General features: G+C 43.1%; 1 protein-coding gene across 1 annotated transcript in view; it reads right to left on the bottom strand.

Annotated features, from left to right (window-relative positions):
- Nucleotides 1-19,142, bottom strand: part of SEC63 (SEC63 protein translocation regulator) — a 669,334-nt gene that overhangs the window by 147,800 nt on the left and 502,392 nt on the right. The window contains exon 17 of the mRNA XM_085611209.1: nt 9,093-9,251. Within this exon, the coding sequence (XP_085467335.1) occupies nt 9,093-9,251 (159 nt within the window). The remainder of the gene's footprint in view (nt 1-9,092; nt 9,252-19,142) is intronic.

Raw genomic sequence — 19,142 nt, 5'->3', positions numbered from 1 at the left:
CTGGCTTGCTAAGCACTCTTGTAGGGGACGCATCTGGAGTCTTACGTACGGTACTACGAAAATGCAAGAGCCATCATTCCAATTAGTTGCATGAACACTCGAGCTGTTAGTGAGTGTTGCAGTTGAAATTTTTGTATAAGAGTTTGCATGGCCTGTATTCTTATTGGGTTGGGGATGCAAGTCCTTTGGAGGTGTCTATTGTGGCACCCAGATACTGTTGAGACCGGGATGGTTGGAGGCGCGACTTTGCTTTGTTTATAGTGAATCTGAGTTTGTGTAAGAGGTGAATGGTCTTGTGTGTGTGCTGGACGCATTGCTGGTATGACTTGGCTTTTATTAACCAGTCGTCCAGATATGGAAAGACATGGATGTTTTCCCTTCTCAAGTGTGCTGCTACTACCGCAAGACATTTTGTGAAGTCTCGGGGTGCTGTAGTGACCCCGAAGGGGAGGACTTTGAATTGGTAATGCTGACCGTCCACTACAAACCGAAGGTACTTCCTGTGAGCTTGGTGAATGGGAATGTGAAAGCAGGCGTCCTTGAGATGTAGGGTAGCAAGGAAGTCGCCTGCTGTAACGTGACTATATGGAAGTGGTCTGACTGTATGTAAAGGTTCAGGGGTCTGAGGTCCAGTATAGGTCTGAGAGAGCCGTCTTTTTTGGGAATAAGGAAATACAGCGAGTAAACCCCTGTGTTTTGCTGGTGTAGTGGAACTGGTTCTATTGCTCGTTTGTGTAGTAGAGCAACAACCTCCTGTTTTAGGAGTGTGAGATGCTCTTGTGACATGGGACGCTGATTGGGTGGTATTGTTGGAGGAGTGGAAGTGAGCTCCAGGCAATAACCTGAGTGCATTATTTGTCTCACTCACTTGTCTGTTGTGATGGAGTTCCAGACAGGTAGAAACTGTTGTTATCTCCCCCGACAGGCGTGGAATGGTCTGGGGGAAAGGAGGGAAGTCACTGCTTGGGGGCAGAGGCAGCACGGGTGTTGTTACCTCTGCCTTTAGTATTGTTGCCTCTGTATCCTCCTCTGTAAAAACCTCTATTGGGCGAGGATTGGGTGGGAGTTTTGTAAGAAGAGGATGCAGTGTTGGTAGGAAAAGTTGTTGAGGCGCCCCTATATGAGGAGCGATGAAAGGATGCTCTGGGAGTTTGATTTTGTAAAGCTCCCATGGATTTTGCGATGTCAGTGTCCTTTTTCATTTTTTCAAGAGAGGCATCAACTGGGGGGCCAAACAAATGCTGTTGGTCAAAGGGTTAATTGAGAATACTTGTTTGTACTTCTGGTTTGAAACCAGAAATACGCAGCCAGGCATGCCTGCGTCAAAGTATGCCAGTATTTATTGCTCTTGAGGCTGTCTCAGCAGCATGTAGAGCGCAACGGATGGAAGTATTAGTAATAACCTTCCGTTCTTGTATTATATGAGTAGCCCGGGTCTTGTATTTGTCTGGAAGATGTAGGGTTTCAAGCTCATCGTAATGAGCCCTATCGTATCTGTCCAACAGAGCTTGGGTGTTGGCAATTCTCCAGACATTTGCTGCTTGAGATGTCATGCGTTTCCCTGAAGCATCTAAGAGTTTGGATTCTTTATCAGGGGGTGGAGCGTCCCTGTTTGAGAATTTGCTCTTTTCTGTGCGTTGGAAACCACTAAAGAGTAATGGTAGATGGCCCTTGATATAGGCTGGGTCAGATGGAGCGGCTTGGTATTTTTTCTCCAACCTGGGGTTAATTACCCTGGCTCTGACAGGATCTTTGAATACGTCTGGTGCGTGCTTTGTAACCCCTTTAAGCATTGGCAAGATGGTTGTGGTCTTATGAGAGGGTAATAGTGTGTCCATAAGGAAGTCGTCATCCATTGGGTCAGTATGGAGATCGACCCCATGAAAGGCTGCTGCTCTGTGAACGAGTGGTGTAAACCCTATGGTGTCATCTGGAGGAGATGGCCTAGAGGGGTATACGTCATCTTGGGGAAGATCCGGGGCATCTGGTGCATTGTAGTCTTCCCAAGGATCACCTGATGGGCCAGGAATATCGTCTGGGTCCTCTAAGGGTTGCTCATCTTCTATTCCCTCAGAAATATCGTCATCAGGGTTATGTGGGCTGAGTGGCGAGTGTGTGGGGGAAATATAAGGATCTGGCAGTTCTAGTGAAGGTACCCTTTTGGGAGAAGTTTGAGCATGTTTTTTGAGTGGAACTGAAGGTGTGGGAGGAAATTCCGGTTTTCGTTTATAAGGTACAGTGATTATATGTCCAGTCTTTGGATGGATATGAAGAGTCTTTTGTTTTGGGTCTGGGTGGAAAAGCTCTTCTATGGAAGAATCCTTCTTCGGGGCCTGTTTGTCCTGTTTGGAATCAAGCTGTTTACTTGGTTTACCGATGTCCGGTACAGTCTTAGGAGTGGATTGAGGTTTGGGTTCCGTAGACTTGTGGTCGGAAGCTTTTTTCGGCTCGAATTTTTTCTTCGGATCGGAGATTTTCTTCTGATCCGGAGTTGTTGGTGCCGAAGCTTGTTTCGGGTCGACAGTTTTAGGTGCCGAAGTGTGCTTAGGTATCGAAGTTGGCTTCGGTGCTGTGCTTGGCTTTGACCGTCTTAGGTGCTGGAGTTTGTTTTGGTCCCGGTCTTGGCTTCGGTTTGATTGTCTTAGGTGCCGAAGTTTGTTTCGGTGTCGGACTGGACTTTTGTTCGTCAATTTTGGGTACCGAAGTTTTCTTCGGTGCCGAAGTCTGTATCGGTTTCACTTTTGGTTTAAGAACCTTTTGTTAATCGGGGTTGACTGAAGGCTGGCTCGAGCCTGAAGGCGGGGCATTGGAAGTTTGTGATCGGTGTGCACCTGGGCCCGAAGGTGGAGGTGGAACCGAAGCCTCACGAGGTGTGGGGGTAAGAATAGGGTCGTCTGTACTTTCGACCGGTTGACCAGCTGGAAGGGGATCATCATCTTCTGCCTGCTCGTTGGTTCCGAAAGCTGAATCCTCGGCTTTGGAAATTATGACTTCTTCCTGCTGTTGCACTTCTTCGGACTCCGGTTGGACTTGAGTGTCCTGGACAAGGGTTTCTGGTGCCGATGAAGACGATTATGCCATGACTCTCCGAGCTCGGCTGTCCCTTATTGTCTTTTTGGACCGGAACGAAGCACAGGCCTGGCAATCTCGGCTCTCGTGCTCTGGGGACAAGCACAAATTGCACACCTCATGTAGATCAGTGTGGGGGAATTTGTGTCCACACAGAGGGCACTTTTTGAATGGTGTTCTTTCCATGAGCCGAAGGCCCAATGGCGCAGTTGGGCCAGACGGCCCTCGACGAGCATCGGAAACGAAAAGTGCAGGTTGTTTGGTACGCGTGTAGAAGGAAGTCTCGATCAAAAACAATACCGACGGTAGGGATCAGGGAATGCGCATCGAAAAGAGATCGATAACGAAAGCGAGCGGGAGCGACGTACACATCCGAGCTCGATGGCGGAAAAAAACAATCTGAAGATGGAGTCGATGCCCATACACACTATGCTCCAGAGGAGGAGTCATCTACCATACAAAGACTCTTCCAGGACAACAACAAAGTATAATCATCCGGGCCCACCACCAGATGGCGATCTATGCACTAGTGTGTGATCTGCAGCCCATATGCCTTTAACATCAATTTCTGATTGAAAAATTCAAAAAAAGACCGAGCTCAAGCTCCAGGATCCTCACAGAAGGAGCCGGAAAAAAGAACTGACCTAACTGTCACCTGTGGTGCATGATAGCAGGGGGCTCCTGGAGGTCTTAATGGCATGGTGCCCAGGTTCTCTGAAGCCTTAACGGCAAGGTGCCAGTTTTTTGTTATATGGTGATGATTATTCATCTATGCAGCCTCAGAACATATTGCCTACAATTACCTGTTTTTCTTTATGAAAATAAAGGGTTGTTGTTGAACATTACTGCAGAATATGTTCTAGGTTACATTATTTACATGTGATATTTTCTTACAGTAGAAATCCATGTAATTTTGGCTTTTCAGTCTATTGGACATATTATAGGCTGCATATTTAGATGTGTATACATGTATATATGTATGTTTTTGGAAGTACTATGTACTTGGGGTAATAAACATACACATATATATGTATTTTTGTATATGCTCCGGGGTCCAGCACATGGGCAAGGATTACTCGGTGCTTATGACTATTGATGAGTATCTCCTGGAAGAGAATTAGGGTTTTCTGGTGATTTGCAGGTTCAAGGGCAACATGATGAATGGGGCATCTTCCTTGTATTTGGAAGGAGGCATCCAAATGCAACAACCAAGTAATAATTCAACCACAGAGCTAGAATCGGGAGAAAATAAAATCCAGAGGTCAACATAGAAATTTTGAATGTAACAGCACCCCATTCTAGCATTTGCTCAAGGTAAAGACTATACGCTTTAAAAAGCCTGTGATGCACACCGTGAAAGTAAGCTTGGTGTTACAATACAGAGAGAGAGATTGGCAGACCAGACAAACATGCAGTCCACTTTTTGTTTTTGCAATTAGATTGCAATCAGAAAGCAAAACTTTCCCAAATTATTTTGAGAAAAACTCTGAAAATTCCAAGTCCTCTTGCATATCCAATTGAAGGTAAGTGATTAATCAGTCACCTATCCTGTGAGTCAAACATCAGAAAGTCAAGAAGCCTTTAACTGGAAAGAGCATGATGAGTCTAGGAGCAGTTCCAAAATATTTAGAGTCAGACAAAGGATCTGAGAACAGTTGCTGGCTCAACCCACAAAACCATTTCATAATTTTGTAAATACATAAGAGAATGTAAACTAGATAGCCATGGTGTTAATATATTTGGATGCTCAGTTAATACCAAACTAGATCCCTATTCCAAAATACCTCTAGATGCCAACCACCTTGTGTTTACTCCAAACTATATGTAGTTTCAGAGTCTAAGAAATGTTAGGCATTAAACTATCCTGAAACTTCTGCTGGAAGGAGATCTAAATGCCTGCCAGTAATATCACCAACAATACATTTGGTAGCAAAACAAGTTACTTATCTTTGGTAACACTTTTTCTGGTGAATACTCTATCTAACCAGAGTTCCTGCACCTTTAGACTATCGCCTGGTGCCAGACTGGATCCAAAGACTTTTACAACAAGGCTCCGGGTGCACGGTCTGGCTCTTCAGTGACTTCATAGGATCCCAGCAGTGATGTAATGGAGCTGCATTTATGGGCCATACCTACACAAGTCAGTTTCTTAATCTTTCTCCTTCCATGCCCTTAGATACGGAGTAGGTCAACAAACTGTAGGCTACCATGCCAAAATCTAACTTGGAATCTTATAATCACGTTCAAGAGCCTACGCCACAGAGCAGGGTGGCTGGGGGGCAGTCAGGAAGGAATGGTTTACCTGTAATACTAGTTCTCTCTCAGGGGAATCACTATTGAAATCATAAGTACTGAATAGTCAGGCGCATGTGTGGGGATACAAGTCGGCGGGACCATTCAGTGCTTATGATTATTAATGGAGATCTCCTGAGAGAGAGTCTGCAGTCTGCCGTTAGAATTTCCACCAGAAAACGTGCTAAATGCAGAAGATAAGTAACTGATTGATATTCTTAATTGCATATTCCTCACTTTACATTGGTACCACAGCAGTACCTCTCAAAGAGAGTCTGAGGAATAGAACAAGATTAAGAAATATTGCAGAATAAAGTGGGCAAAATGGCTCTCGCATCGGACCTGCTTGTTAAGGCAGTGGTGTTTTTTTGAATGTGCACACCTACACCCACTTTGCAGTCTGGAAGAACTCCATAACCAGCAACTTCCTTGAACTGGGCCCTGGTGAAATGATCCCAAGGCCCCCTAGGAAGTTGATTCTTGGCCAGAGTAAAGCAGATTTTGATACAGAGGTCATTCACAGGGTCATTGTCTACACTATCTTCCCTTTCCTGCCCAAAAGAATCACACTAAGAGCTGATCATTCATGTGATTTTGTGCAGTCACTGTAGAAACTCAAAGCCCCTTTAGAGTCGAATCGATCTAACCCTCTCATCTTCTTTGGAAGGTGATATGATGCAAAAAACACAGACTGAATATGGCAGACAAGAAAAGGTATCACAACATTAGGCTGTTCGGGTCCTCGCGCCAAATTGGCCAGGAAGAAAGTGCTGTACAGCAGTTGAACCGAGAGTGGCTGCAATTTACTTATTAGGGTGCACAGAGGTAATGGTAATAAAGAAAACAGTTTGGAGCGTTACTAGTCTCAATGAGGAGCTGAGCACTGGCTCAAAAGGTGCAAAAATATGTAAAGTTAACATTAATTCAAATTCCATTGTGGCATGATGAAAGGCTTTGGGGGAAACAATTGAGTTGGACCTGTGATAAAACACATCACAAAAGGAGATTTAAACAAAGAGGGTTTATCAAGGAAATATAAAATGGATGAAAGGGCAGACAGATAACCTTTAACTGTGCTCACTGCAACAACATGCTTGGCCAACGACAAAACAAGAATATAGTCAAAAGTTTGGCCTGCAGAGGGTCAACATAAGAAATGCCACACAAGGCAACAATCTTCTCCCAAAATAGATGGACCTTGTCAAAGGACATCTAGCTACAAAGAAGACAACTACTGAGTCCAGCAGATCAAACACATTCACATTTAACTGTTTCTGCCCAATCTCAATGCATGGAGGAGTAGCTTGCAGAGACCTTCAAGATGCTCACCCACGCCCACAAGGCCCTCCACGACACCGGACCAGCATACCTTAACAGCAGACTCAAATTCCACGCACCCTAGAGGACCATACGATCAGCCCAGCTCTCTTACGCTGTGGTTCCTCGCACCAGAAAGACCAGATCAGGAGGCCGCTCCTTCTCCTTCCTCGTGGCCCGAACCTGGAACGCCCCTTTAGCTCCATCTCAGACAGACATCACTCCCCATCTTCGCAAGAAACCTCAAAACCTGGCTCTTCGACAGACCGCCCCCCCCCCCGATGGACTGAAGCCTGCTAACGCCCCTCGTTCCCCCCCCCCCAGCTCCTTTGGACCCTTACGGGAGAGTAGGCGCGCTTAACAAACTACTGATTGATTGACTGGTGTCAGACAGGAGTTCCCCCTGAAGTGGTTGTAGGATTAGAGGCCAAATACTCCTGCTCATGAGTTTGGGTTACTATACTCTCCTGGCCTAGTCTGAGGCTATTAAGATGACTTGGGCGCTATTTATCCTGACTTTCCTCAGAATTTGAGGAGTGAGAAGCAGTGGGGAGAACACATACAGGAGAACCTTATTGCATAACAGTCTGAATGCTTCTCTCAGTGACATTTCTGGAGGAAACCCCATTGTGCAGCTGTTTTGAAACTGCATGTTCTCTGCACTTGTGTACGGATCTAACCAGTGCATGCCCTATTGATCAAAGATGTCCCTTGCCCATTTGCTCTGGCATTCAAAACTCCTGCCAGACGGCTGGCTACCATCATAAACATACAGTGTTCATATGGTCCATGAGGACCAGCACCAGCATTGCCTGGAGTGACGGTAGGGCCAGATGGACCACCTGAAGCTCCAGAAGATTGATATGGAGCAAGCTCTCCACAGGAGACCAGAGGTGTCTGAATCAGCACCTCCTCCAGGTGACCCTCACCCAATATCCACCCATCCCTGCCTCCCCAACCCACAAGTGACGCATATGTCACAACAACAAAGTCTAGGTAAGGAAGAATGAGTGGCCTGCCACAGGTCAGGCTGGTGCTTGGCTGCCACAACTTAAGATCCTGAGTGGTCTCTTGCAATATCTGGATGAGTCAAAGAGGCAGCCCTGATTGCAGGCGATAGGGCTGGCGAATATGCACAAAGCTAGGAGTCCAAAAAGGAGAGGAACTTCAGTTTCATCAGCAATTTCTTATGTGCAGAAACAAAATGTTTCACCTCACTCCTCAACTCACTTAAGGTACATGAGGGCACATTTTATGACATAACTTTGACTCATGACAAGAGCCCAAACACCAAAGACACATGTTGATTGGGTTCATAACCAATATCTGCTTTCTGCACTCATGGCATGGCTTGAAACTTGTTTTTGGAGGAGACCTTGTCCCCTGGTACACTGTCTGAGGTCCAATATGAGGTCATTGGAAGACCAACACAGAGTAGGGATCTCCAGATGAGCCCAAGGGCTAAAAATAAGGGAAGAAACGTCAGCAAGCCTGGGTGGCGCTCATATGCAGCACGCTCTATCACTTCTGGGGCAGTACAGAGTCAATGCAGAGCTACCTATCTGCACACAAAAGGCATTGCTATAAAAGTCTCTGCATCTAGCCTGGGGATATTCAAAGAGTGAGTTATCTGCAGTTAGAGGAATCCATCAAAAATGACTGCTACTATGGCCAATCCTTTTTGAGCAATACAAATACCAGAACACAATCAAAACGAATAAAAATAAAAGGCAACAAAAAAACAAATGTTTACAAGTATTGAGAAAGAAAAGACAGCAATTTAAGGGTGTTAAGAAGGAATGCAGAGCAAAAAAAAAAACTAAAGCGTAAAAAAGCATGGTGGCGGAAAGAGGACCTTAGCAGAATCAAATCTAGTTCATGAGTCTTACAATTAAATAAAACAAATACACGTAGGGCATCATGTTTTAAAGCGATGGAGCAGACCTGAACGTAACATTTTGGTACTTAAGAATCATATTGTGTTGACCCAAAAGATTCCAAAAGGGTGACTGGAAGCTGGGATTTATGGAGTTGCACCTCACAGACACTTCACTTTGAATCCCTTAAGAGTGGCTATTTTTCTATGTACTTCAATGAATCAGGGCATAATCTAATTTTGTATTATAATGAAAGAGCAATTGCTTAAGAATGGCACTTATTTTTGTGACATTCCTGTTAAAGGTTTATCAGATACCTACAAACATGCACTGTAGAATTGCTATTTAGATAATCGTGCAAACTTATATTGTTGATAAAACAAATTCATAATGCTTAACATGCATTTACCAAATTAGTAAATTCTTCCAATTTTTTCTCCTCCTTGACTGTTTATTGCTTAGAGCCTAGATAGCACAGGTCTGAATAATTTATGAAAAAGCAATCAAACATTCACTTGGAGTATAAAGTAGACTTACGGCTTCATCATCTTTATTGTGTTTTTCATCTGGCTCTCTGTCTGAGTCTTTGTCACTTCCGTCTTCCTTATCACTTTGTGAATCTCTGTTGGTATCCTCTTCATCAGAGTCACTGCCTTTATCAGAAAGTTCTTCTTCTTCCTCTTTTACTATTATTTCCTAAAAAAGAAAGTAAGGCTATTTTATAGAACACTGCCAAACAATTTTACATAGCCTTAAATGTGACACTGGTCAATTATCATCTTAACAGTCCTAAGAACACACAACATTTAGTCTTTTTAAAATGTGTTTTCAAGTTTATAACAAAATACAACATTGTGAAATGTCAAGATGCACCTCCAAAGTATCCATTTTTTCTTCAAAATGTCTGTAAATACAAGACCACGTATTCTAATTAACATTGCCATTAGAAGAATATTTTTATAATAAAATCCATATTCAATAAATAGGCCTATTATTTTCACCTTTCTATTGGTACTGTTTCCACACCTCCATTTTCATGATTTCTGTTCATTCACAATGCAGCTTTCCAACATACCATAATTTTGCAATACTTTTCTATATCAATATTTCTGCTTCCATACACCAATTCATCCTTCAAAGCATTATCTTAAATGTTACAAATGAAGGTACAAAAACATTTTAATAGTGAAACGTTACTGATCTTAGTGTCATATTCAACCACAAGAGACTAAAAAGATGTTTAATTGACATTTTTGGCTTTGTAAGAAAATGTTAAGTGTATTTGTGCAGATCATTCCCTTCATCAATATACCTTCTGAAACTCCGCCGCCCACTATCCTACCACCAGTACCCACCGGGCATAGTCTTAAGTCATGCAAGGCTAGTACAAGGCACAAGCCTTCGCCTTGGACAATGGTTAGTCCCCTGACCACAATTCCAGCAGTAGTGGAGCGACATCTGGCAATGTCCAGCACTCAATTTCACAATCCATAATAGCTAATGGCCTTTGCCTTGCTCCGAAAGCATCAGCATAGGGTATGACACTCATACCTTGCACCAAGTTCCAAAGAGACCAGATACATGACACCCTAAACACATGCCCAATGGGTAAAATGGTCAATTGGTGATCTTAGAGCATGCCTGATGTGTGATCTTTGAGCATTATTTTCAATGTCTTTGTTTCTTTTCTTGAAACCCCCCCACCACCACCACCCCCCCACCACCACCACCAGTACCTGCTGGGCATGGTTAAAAGGAGATGCCTTTGCCCAAAATATGTGCTATGTCAGCCTCTGTACCAAACTGGTATTGGGCATGCATAGAAGACGTTACAACACGGGTCATTACTTCGCATGCCTTAAAAACACAGGCATTACAACATGTTGACCTTTACAATGCGTTGCAAAACCCCCAGGGCTGTACAATGCATGGCCCTTTCCCTGTTTTGTAATGTCCGATGTACATGTGTGTGTTGATGTGGCTATATATGTATATACAAACATATATATATACATACACATATATATATATATATATATATATATATATATATATATATATATATATATACACACACACATTACCTACTGGCGGTCGCCAGTAGGTAGTTATAGTTAGGACCACGTTTCCATAGGAAATCCGCAACATTCTATTTTGAATAACTTTGGCGCCGGTCGACGAATCCTCACAAACTTTTCAAAATAGGTGGGGCGCTACGCTACGCTCCGCTCCTACCCTGAAAGTCTCGGGGGGATTCGTCAAGCGGGGGCTGAGATAAAAGGGGGGTCCCAAAACGCGTTTTTCCCATGCATTTTTCCATAGGACCTTTAGACAGGGCTACAGCCCGAACGGCTGAACAGAATTACTTGAAATTTGGCAGAGAGGTAGTCCTCAGGTCAAGGAAGTGCCTTTTGTAGGTTTGGTGTAAATCTGTTCAGTAGATTCTGAGAAAATAGCCTTTAAATCAATATATATATCTGAGCCAGCTTACGGTGCGCTTACGGTACGCTTACCGTACGCGTACGGTGGCGTGCGTGAGCGCGATTCTGATTGGCTCTTAGATCTTAGTAAACTTTCGAATCGGCCGAAACCAGGAAGCGGCGGCCGCCATTTTCTCTCTCGCACTGAGAGTGATGATGAAAATACAAAGCACAAAAACATGTAAAGGGGCTGTTTAGACAGCTCCCACACACATAGCCATGTTGAGGGAGTCCCCAAAGATCCCCCAAGGCCAAAAACGGATTTTTTTTTTTCGCTAATTTCGACGATTACGCTTACCGTACGCGTACGGTAAAAAATTGATATAAAAAAAAAAAATTATCCACACTCTCCCCACCCCGTGTGCCCACCAATCGTGCATGGCTTATAAGACATGAGATAAACTATAATATTTAAAAAAAAATAAATAAAAAAAAAAATTATCCACACTCTGTCCACCCCGTGTGCAAATGGTGCCCGAAGGGCACCATTTGTGCATGGCTTATAAAAATTACGAAAAATTAAAATATTACCTTTCAAAACGAAGTGCATCATATGTCCTCCATGTGCGCACGGTGCGCGAAGCGCATCGTGCGTACATGGCCCATCTAGCGTAACGTGGGCACGCGGTGCGCGTAGCGCACCGCGTGCCCACCGTGCGTGCACGGCACTAACTGCGTAAAGTGGGCGCGCGGTGCGCGAAGCGCACCGCGTGCTTACTGTGCGCGCACGGTGCGCGAAGCGCACCGTGCGCGCACGGAACGAACTGCGTTAAGTGGGCGCGCACGCCACGAATGGCGTAAAGTAACTTAGCATTTAAAAAACCGTACAAATTCACTGAAAAAACCATAGGTTTCACACACGTTATAGTTAGGAATTAGCATTTAAAAAACCTTGCAAATTCACTGAAAAAACCATAGGTTTCACACATGTTATAGTTAGCGGAAATTTTACTGATAAAAAACCAATGAAATTCCCCCGTTATAGTTAGTGCAGGCAACTATAACTCACGCGACCGCAATCTTCTGCTGATGACATATGTGTCTTTATGAAAAAAAAATATTTGTAATATATGTATAGCTAAAAATGTATGGAAGAAGACATGGGCAAATAAGTGTCTAAATACAGTATTAGCATCAGCAGAGGATTGCGGTCGCGTGAGTTATAGTTGCCTGCACTAACTATAACGGGGGAATTTCATTGGTTTTTTTATCAGTAAAATTTCCGCTAACTATAACATGTGTGAAACCTATGGTTTTTTCAGTGAATACACACACACACACACACACACACACACACACACACACACACACACACACACACACACACACACACACACACACACACACACACACACACACACACACACACACACACACACACACACACTTTTCCTCTTTTTGGGTGTTGGCCCCTAAACCCCATTTTTTAGCAGATCTGTTTTTGGGGTGTGTACAGTCAAACCCCCTTTTTAAAACCCCCTTACCTCCATTTACCTTAACCCTTTACATTATTTACCCACTCCATTTAACATAACTTCCCCCTTACCCTCTTTACATCTATATAACCCTAAACCCTATAATTACTCTTACCTCCCTTTACCTAAACTCACCCTACACTCTAAAAATACCCTTACCCCTACCTATCCTTAAAACCCTAAAATCACTTATGTTCCTTTACCACTATCACCCATTAGCCCTAAAATCACCATGCCCCCTTTACCCCTACCCACCCCTTTATCATAAATTCACCCATAATCCCTCTACTACTACCCACCCCCAAAACCCTATCACCCCCCTTACATTCATTTAACACTACCCAACCCTTTACCTTAAATTCACCCATTGCCCCTTTACCTCTACCCACCCTTACATTCTAAAATAAATGACTCTAAAAGTTCCTTTACCTCTCTACCCACACCTTTATGTGTGACGTAAAGTACTGCATGGTAAAAGATGTTTGGCAAAGGTAAATAAAAAGCCATAGGGAATCACTTATCTGTGTGGTACTTTACAGTTTTATAAAGGCTGTAATTAAGTGTCATGAGGAGTAAAGGTTTTGGCCACAGTTGGATAAAAAGACTGAAGTATGAAAAGATTTTTGTTGCCCAGCTGGCTATCCATTTTTTGGGGAAAGTTGGAGTACTAGAGTCCCACTGAGACAGGTCTGCAGAAATGCAAAGTCTCTGGGGTCGCTGCAGGTCTAACGGCTCTGTAACACTTACTGCACACTCCACAAAACTACTTTTAACATCCCATGGTTATCTCACTGTAAAAGGTTCAGAGATCCTAGATTCTGCTGAGTTTGCAGACAATGCCAATTTGAGCCTGGGAATTTCACTACAGTTCATACAAAACTACGTCATTACTGAAGGGTTACTTGGAGGCCACTGAACCTAGATTACCGGTATGTCTGAGCAGGATGTCCCCTGAGGGTCACCTATCAGCAGGTTTGACCTCCATTTCTCTCTGCCTGACTTATGAAAAAGGACTAACTTTGCCTGCCTAAATCGACATTGACTAATGAACGTCTAATCTTGGACTTTTTTTATTTTTTATTGATAGGAGTTCCCTTGAAGATTTTTTTCCTCATTGGTGCTCAGACTGAATGTTTTCCAACTTATCAACTCTACATGACAGCAATGAAGAATAAGTTAGTTAACTTTGGTAAATTTCCTTTCGATGGAAACAATCACACTAGCAGATTTAATATAGAACAGCAGCTTCCTATGTGTAAGGTTATATCTGGAAACGTTTTGCCACTGTAACCATGCACCATGTAGTGCTGTCTGACTGCTCACGGAGCCGCAAGCCCACCTAAAGTGACAATGGTAGTTACAGGAGCGGATGTCAGTTTTGCCATGCTTTTACCAAGTCCATACAGAGGCTGAGGAAGTACAGAGACAAAAAAAAGTCACATCTCAATAGCTCTTTTGAGGGGGGTGGGTGAAGGAGAGTGATGATTAGTCATATCCATGAGAAAGTACATTACAGAATGCAGGTGACACTCTCCAATAAATACTAGCTCCTGGATATTTCTTTTATAAATCCCTCTACATAAATAAGCACTATAAAGGAACAGGCCAAAGACCTGTCCTTTAAATTATATTAGAAAACGTAAATTACAGCTGTCTCAAATTGGGAGTCAGTGTGTCTTGCTCATCCAAATAGTAGTACTTGGTAAAGGAATGCACAGACACCTAGGTCTTTGCTTGGCAAATAGATTGAATAGTCACGCCCCACAAGATGGTAGAAGTTGCTGCTTTGCCCCTCAAAGCATGAGATCAAAAATTGCTCCACTTCTTTATGCACAAGGAGATCAATCCAGAATAAGTCCACTCCCTAATTGCCACAGAATATATGCAGAGGTAGCAATTTAATGTACATTTTGAGTCCAGCAAATGCAGTCTCTTTCTCACTAGAAGCATGAGGCAGACAGAAAGAATACAAGAGACTGATTAGGATAGGTGAAACTGACTACGTTTGTTAGAAAAAGAAGGTTTAGCCGGTATGAAGCCTGTGTTTCAGGAATAGTGGTAATTGTAAATTGTATTTATATAGCACTCACAACCCCCAACGAGGCGCTGAAGTGCTTTGTGGCGATTAGCAAACTACTCTGGAACTCAAGATTAGAGTTAAATTGTTAGTATATTAATATGTGTTTTTTCCCCTTTTGGATTAGTTGTGTTAAGTTTGTGCTCTTGAGTGTTTAGTAAAGATTTGAAGTAGGGGTAGTTGATGGGAACGGTTTAGAAAGGGGAAGCAGTAAGTTGTTAGAGGGAGTAGTGGACATGTGTGCTGTTTAGTTCGGTAATTTAGCTAAAAAGGGGCAGGGACGTTTGAAAAAGGACGTTTGGGAGTACATAGTAGTAATTCAGAACACTGTACAATAAAGAGACAGAAATGTCTCTTACAGTTCAGCCACACTCCTGTCCGAAGTGATTCCTGGCCAGAAACATCGTTTATGAAAGAATGAAGTGCAAGAAAGGAAATAATCCTGAAGAGGTAGGAGCAAGTTCACCTTGTTTCTTGGGAGTAGCAAATCAGAATATCATAGGTACTTTCCCAATTTGGGGACATAATCATTATTTATGCTTGTGACAGCCGATCTTGTGAATTACTTTTTGAATAGAAAAGAAAAGGTCAAGTGAAACAAAACATCCACACCAAAGACATTGCATACCCCATCAACTGGAGAGCATCATGGAACAGTATTCAAAACACTTTTCTGCTCTGAATTGCAAATAGATCTTTATCTGCAACTCCATCTGTGAAGGAGGCAAGCTAGCTCCTCGGGATGCAGCTCGTGACAGACTGACAGATGCCGGATGAGGCAATTTGCCTCTAAGTTCAGAGTCCCCATTAGATGTGCTACAAATATCCAGATTCCTTTGCCTGTGGCTAAAAAGAGCATTAAGAATTTCTTTTGCCAGTGGAGGGGAGAACATGCCTCCATGTAAGTTATGGCTGTTGTGTTGTCTGTTACTATTTACTACCAAGTTCATTGAATCAGGGAGAGGAAAGATTTCAAAACTAACCTGATTGCCTTTAACTTCAAAAGATTGACAGAAAAATGTTCCCCTGTTGACACCACCAGCCATTTATTGTCATAGGTCTCAAAAAGTGAGGTGGACTAGGATTGGTTCTGCATACCAGTGCCTCATAATCTGCCATGGAAAGGTCAAAAACATTAAAGTTGGAGAAGCTTGGGCTATGGCTCCTGTTTTTTTGCCACTGTACCTTACAGCTGTATCCCTGAAATTTCCAATATTGCTGATGGAATTTCTTTGCTGGGGACGGCAGCCCAAAGTCCCTTGCAGTTGTTTTACTCTGCTTGGAACATTCAATCGAGTAGTCTGCTTCACGTTAGCATGCCTATCAAATGGCTTGCATATCCCAAGAAAAGCTAGTAGATTTCATCCAGGCAGGTAATCACTGCATCAATAGTGTCCAGAACAATTTGTAAAGATTGTTTGGCAGCATCTAGTCCTTTTCTTAATCTCGGATTTAACAGAATCTTAGATTAAGTTCTAGGAGTGGCCATATCACACAGTGCATGGGTGTACCAGGCCAGCAAACAACCTGCATTGGTGGCAAGACAGACGTCTGGAGCTTAATACAAGTCTAACATAGCTTTAGTGTCATACCCCTCTATTGAGGGGGGCTACGGTTATTTTGAGTACTTATATTGACCCACTAGCAGCCTTGATTTGAATAATCAAGCAACTGCTTGTCTGTCTCAGTGATACCCGGGCTATCTCTCCATCTTCTTTTCTGTCTTGCCTTTATTGCTGACTGGATCAATATCTTGAAACTTAAATTCAGACAAAACTGAGAGAATGGTACCTGGTGGTCCACCCCTAACTGGGCCACGTCTACTAACCGGTAGACCTTGGACCCCACCCAACTACTTCAGATCGCACTGCCTGAAGTCATGGGAGTACCTCACTTTCCTTTGGTGCTTCGATTATAACAAGGTCTACCCAACTGGGTTTACTATCATCAGAATATTGCATAATATTCTTCTATTTATTCATTGTCTTAGGACCATCATCTTCTAACTCAAGCAGCCATCTCAGTCAGAACTGACAATAAAAATGCCATTGACCTGAGACTGTCAAATATTTTCTGGACATGCTTCATTTGATGTCCAAGTCCTTCTTAACCAAAAAAAAATTTGAGTCATTTAATTCTCCTAAACTATCCACTCTTCAATTGCTTCTGGTATGAAAAATATTTTATTTTAAAGCACCATCTATAAACATAATGCTACAGGCCATTAATTCTGAGGCCCTAAAAACCTCTGCAAGAGGTTCTCGTCTTACTACCTTACTATCTACTTTTTACTTACACAACACTTTTGACAGTCCTTCACTTTATGGTTTAAATCTATTTTATTTGTTTTCATAAACAAGGGCGATAGCAATACTAGGCCTACGGCCTTTCAACAATGTTATCGTTACAAATTCCTTGAACCACCCAAACAGTTCCCCCATCCCCAGGGACCAAAAAGCGTTAGATATTGATTGAAAGAATGATCTCAAAACGAGGCTGTAAAAGTAGCCAGGGTGTATTCACTATGAGCTACAGGGGGTCTTAGCCAGGCAGAGAAGGTGTATTTATTTGGGGCAGCTGAGTTCTCGGAATCCAGAAGATAATAAGGACAAGAAGGGACGCCATAAGGTTGGGAAGGAGGTTCCTAGATTCAGTAAAGAGAGTGACAGGCACTTCATCCCTAAGGTATGCCATGATTGGTAGATCCATACCTGGTATGTCGGAATCCGTCCCGTGCCCCTGTGTGACAAAATGTTTATTAAAACTGCACCGAAGGCCAAGCCAATTTGCCGACTTTGATGAGATTTAAGCGGGAAGGTAAGTGTGTTGGTTAATCCCAGGATAACATAGCCAGGAAAAAGGGGGAGCTGTGTATTAAAATGAGTGTCAATGTCATCCAGTATTTGTGTCCAATAAGATGCGAGTGTAGGACATTCCCATAGTATATGTAATAACGTGCCCAAGTAGCCACAATTATGGCAACACCCAGGCTTTTGAGACGGATTACCCTTGTGTAACAAGGTGGTGTGAGGTACCAATACGAAACTATCTTGGTAGCCGTTTCTATTCCAGCTGAATTACAAGCTTTGAGCCTAGAGCTGTAAATGTCCTCCCCATTCCCGCTGCCTTAGTGAGCAGCCTAATTCTATCTCCCATCTTTTCTGAGCTGCGAATTTGGACTGATCGGCAGTGGAATGAAGCACGCCGCACAATTCAGTAATAAGACGTGTGTTGGATGTTTTGGAGAGCAGCTATTTGTCGTAAGAAGTTAAAAAGCATTGTACTTTAGGTGAAACAGAGGGGTGCATCAACCAGTGCCTGATTTGCAAGTAAAGGAATCATTCGGTTTCGGGCAAAGTATGATCAGAAAACAGGCTCTCGAAGGGTAGAGGTCCCTCAGTGTCTGATTCCAGTGTGTGAAGTTAGAGAGTCCAGACCTAGAGCAAAGCCTGGATTGCCAACAATTGGTGTCAAAGGAGTCGGGAATGTGGTGAGTCCATTTAGCTCAAGCACACTGTCCCAGGCATTGAGAGACATTTTAGTGATAGGGGAGGAGGCTCCTGGGTTGGGCAGATTTACGAAGGAATGGGATTTTCCATAAAGATTGTCCAGCCACTGACCTATCCATGAAAAGCCAGTGCTTCTCCGATTTGGCACGTGACCATTCTAAAAAGTACCAAAGCTAAGCCTCTTGATAGTATCAAGAGAGATTCGGTATGCCTAAGCCTCCCTCCCCTGGAGTTCTGTAGCTCAACTCACTCCGCATGTGAGGTCGTCTCCCTGCCCACACAAAGTGGTTGAGGGCTCGCTAAAGAAACGGGATTGCTCCAGAAGGAGGCTCCAACAGGAGTGTCTGGAAAAGAAATATGATTTTAGGCAGTATTATCTTCAAAGCCGCAATGCGGCCAAGCCGTGAGAAACTGTATATTTTCCAATCGATAACTTTATTTCGGTCATAGACCATAAAAGTGCAAGTGAAATACATACAGAAGTGCACGGATCATTATAACAATAAATAACAACAAATTGATACAGAGTTTAAAAAGATTAAACTGTAAAGTTATCAAATAGTGAATAATAAGAAAAAGGCTATATTTATTTGAAACTTTTCCTCCTTCGCCACATACCCAGTAAAAAACGGGAAACAGCAAAAACAATAGGGGGATGGGTAACGTATGTTAAAACACTACATGCCTGTGTGCAGTGTCTAAACCCAAGATTCCTACATAGCGGGTCAGCCAGTGTTTTCTTATTGATTGATAGGCAGGGCAGAAGAACATAACATGGCGTACATCTTCTCGGTTGCAGTTGCATGCCGGGCAAACAATGTTTTCTGATTGTGCCCATTTGTAGGTAAAAGCCCTAAGTGGTAAGGTGCCATGTCTTAGCTGTACATAAAGCTTCCTCGCAAGCGGTGGATAGATTACGTCTAAAAAGGCTTCTGCTTGCGGGTCAGCTTTTACTAGGAGATACTCTTTAGAAAGTCTCCCCAGGATGCTTGATTGATGTAGGGCGAGTAATTTCTGTTCCCTCAGCTGACTTATAAGTACCTGTT

Source organism: Triturus cristatus, chromosome 6 (assembly GCF_964204655.1).
Source record: "Triturus cristatus chromosome 6, aTriCri1.1, whole genome shotgun sequence".
NCBI classification, from domain to species: Eukaryota; Metazoa; Chordata; class Amphibia; order Caudata; family Salamandridae; genus Triturus; species Triturus cristatus.
The sequence above is the reverse complement of the archived record's forward strand: the minus strand, read 5'-3'. Positions and strand labels throughout refer to the sequence as shown.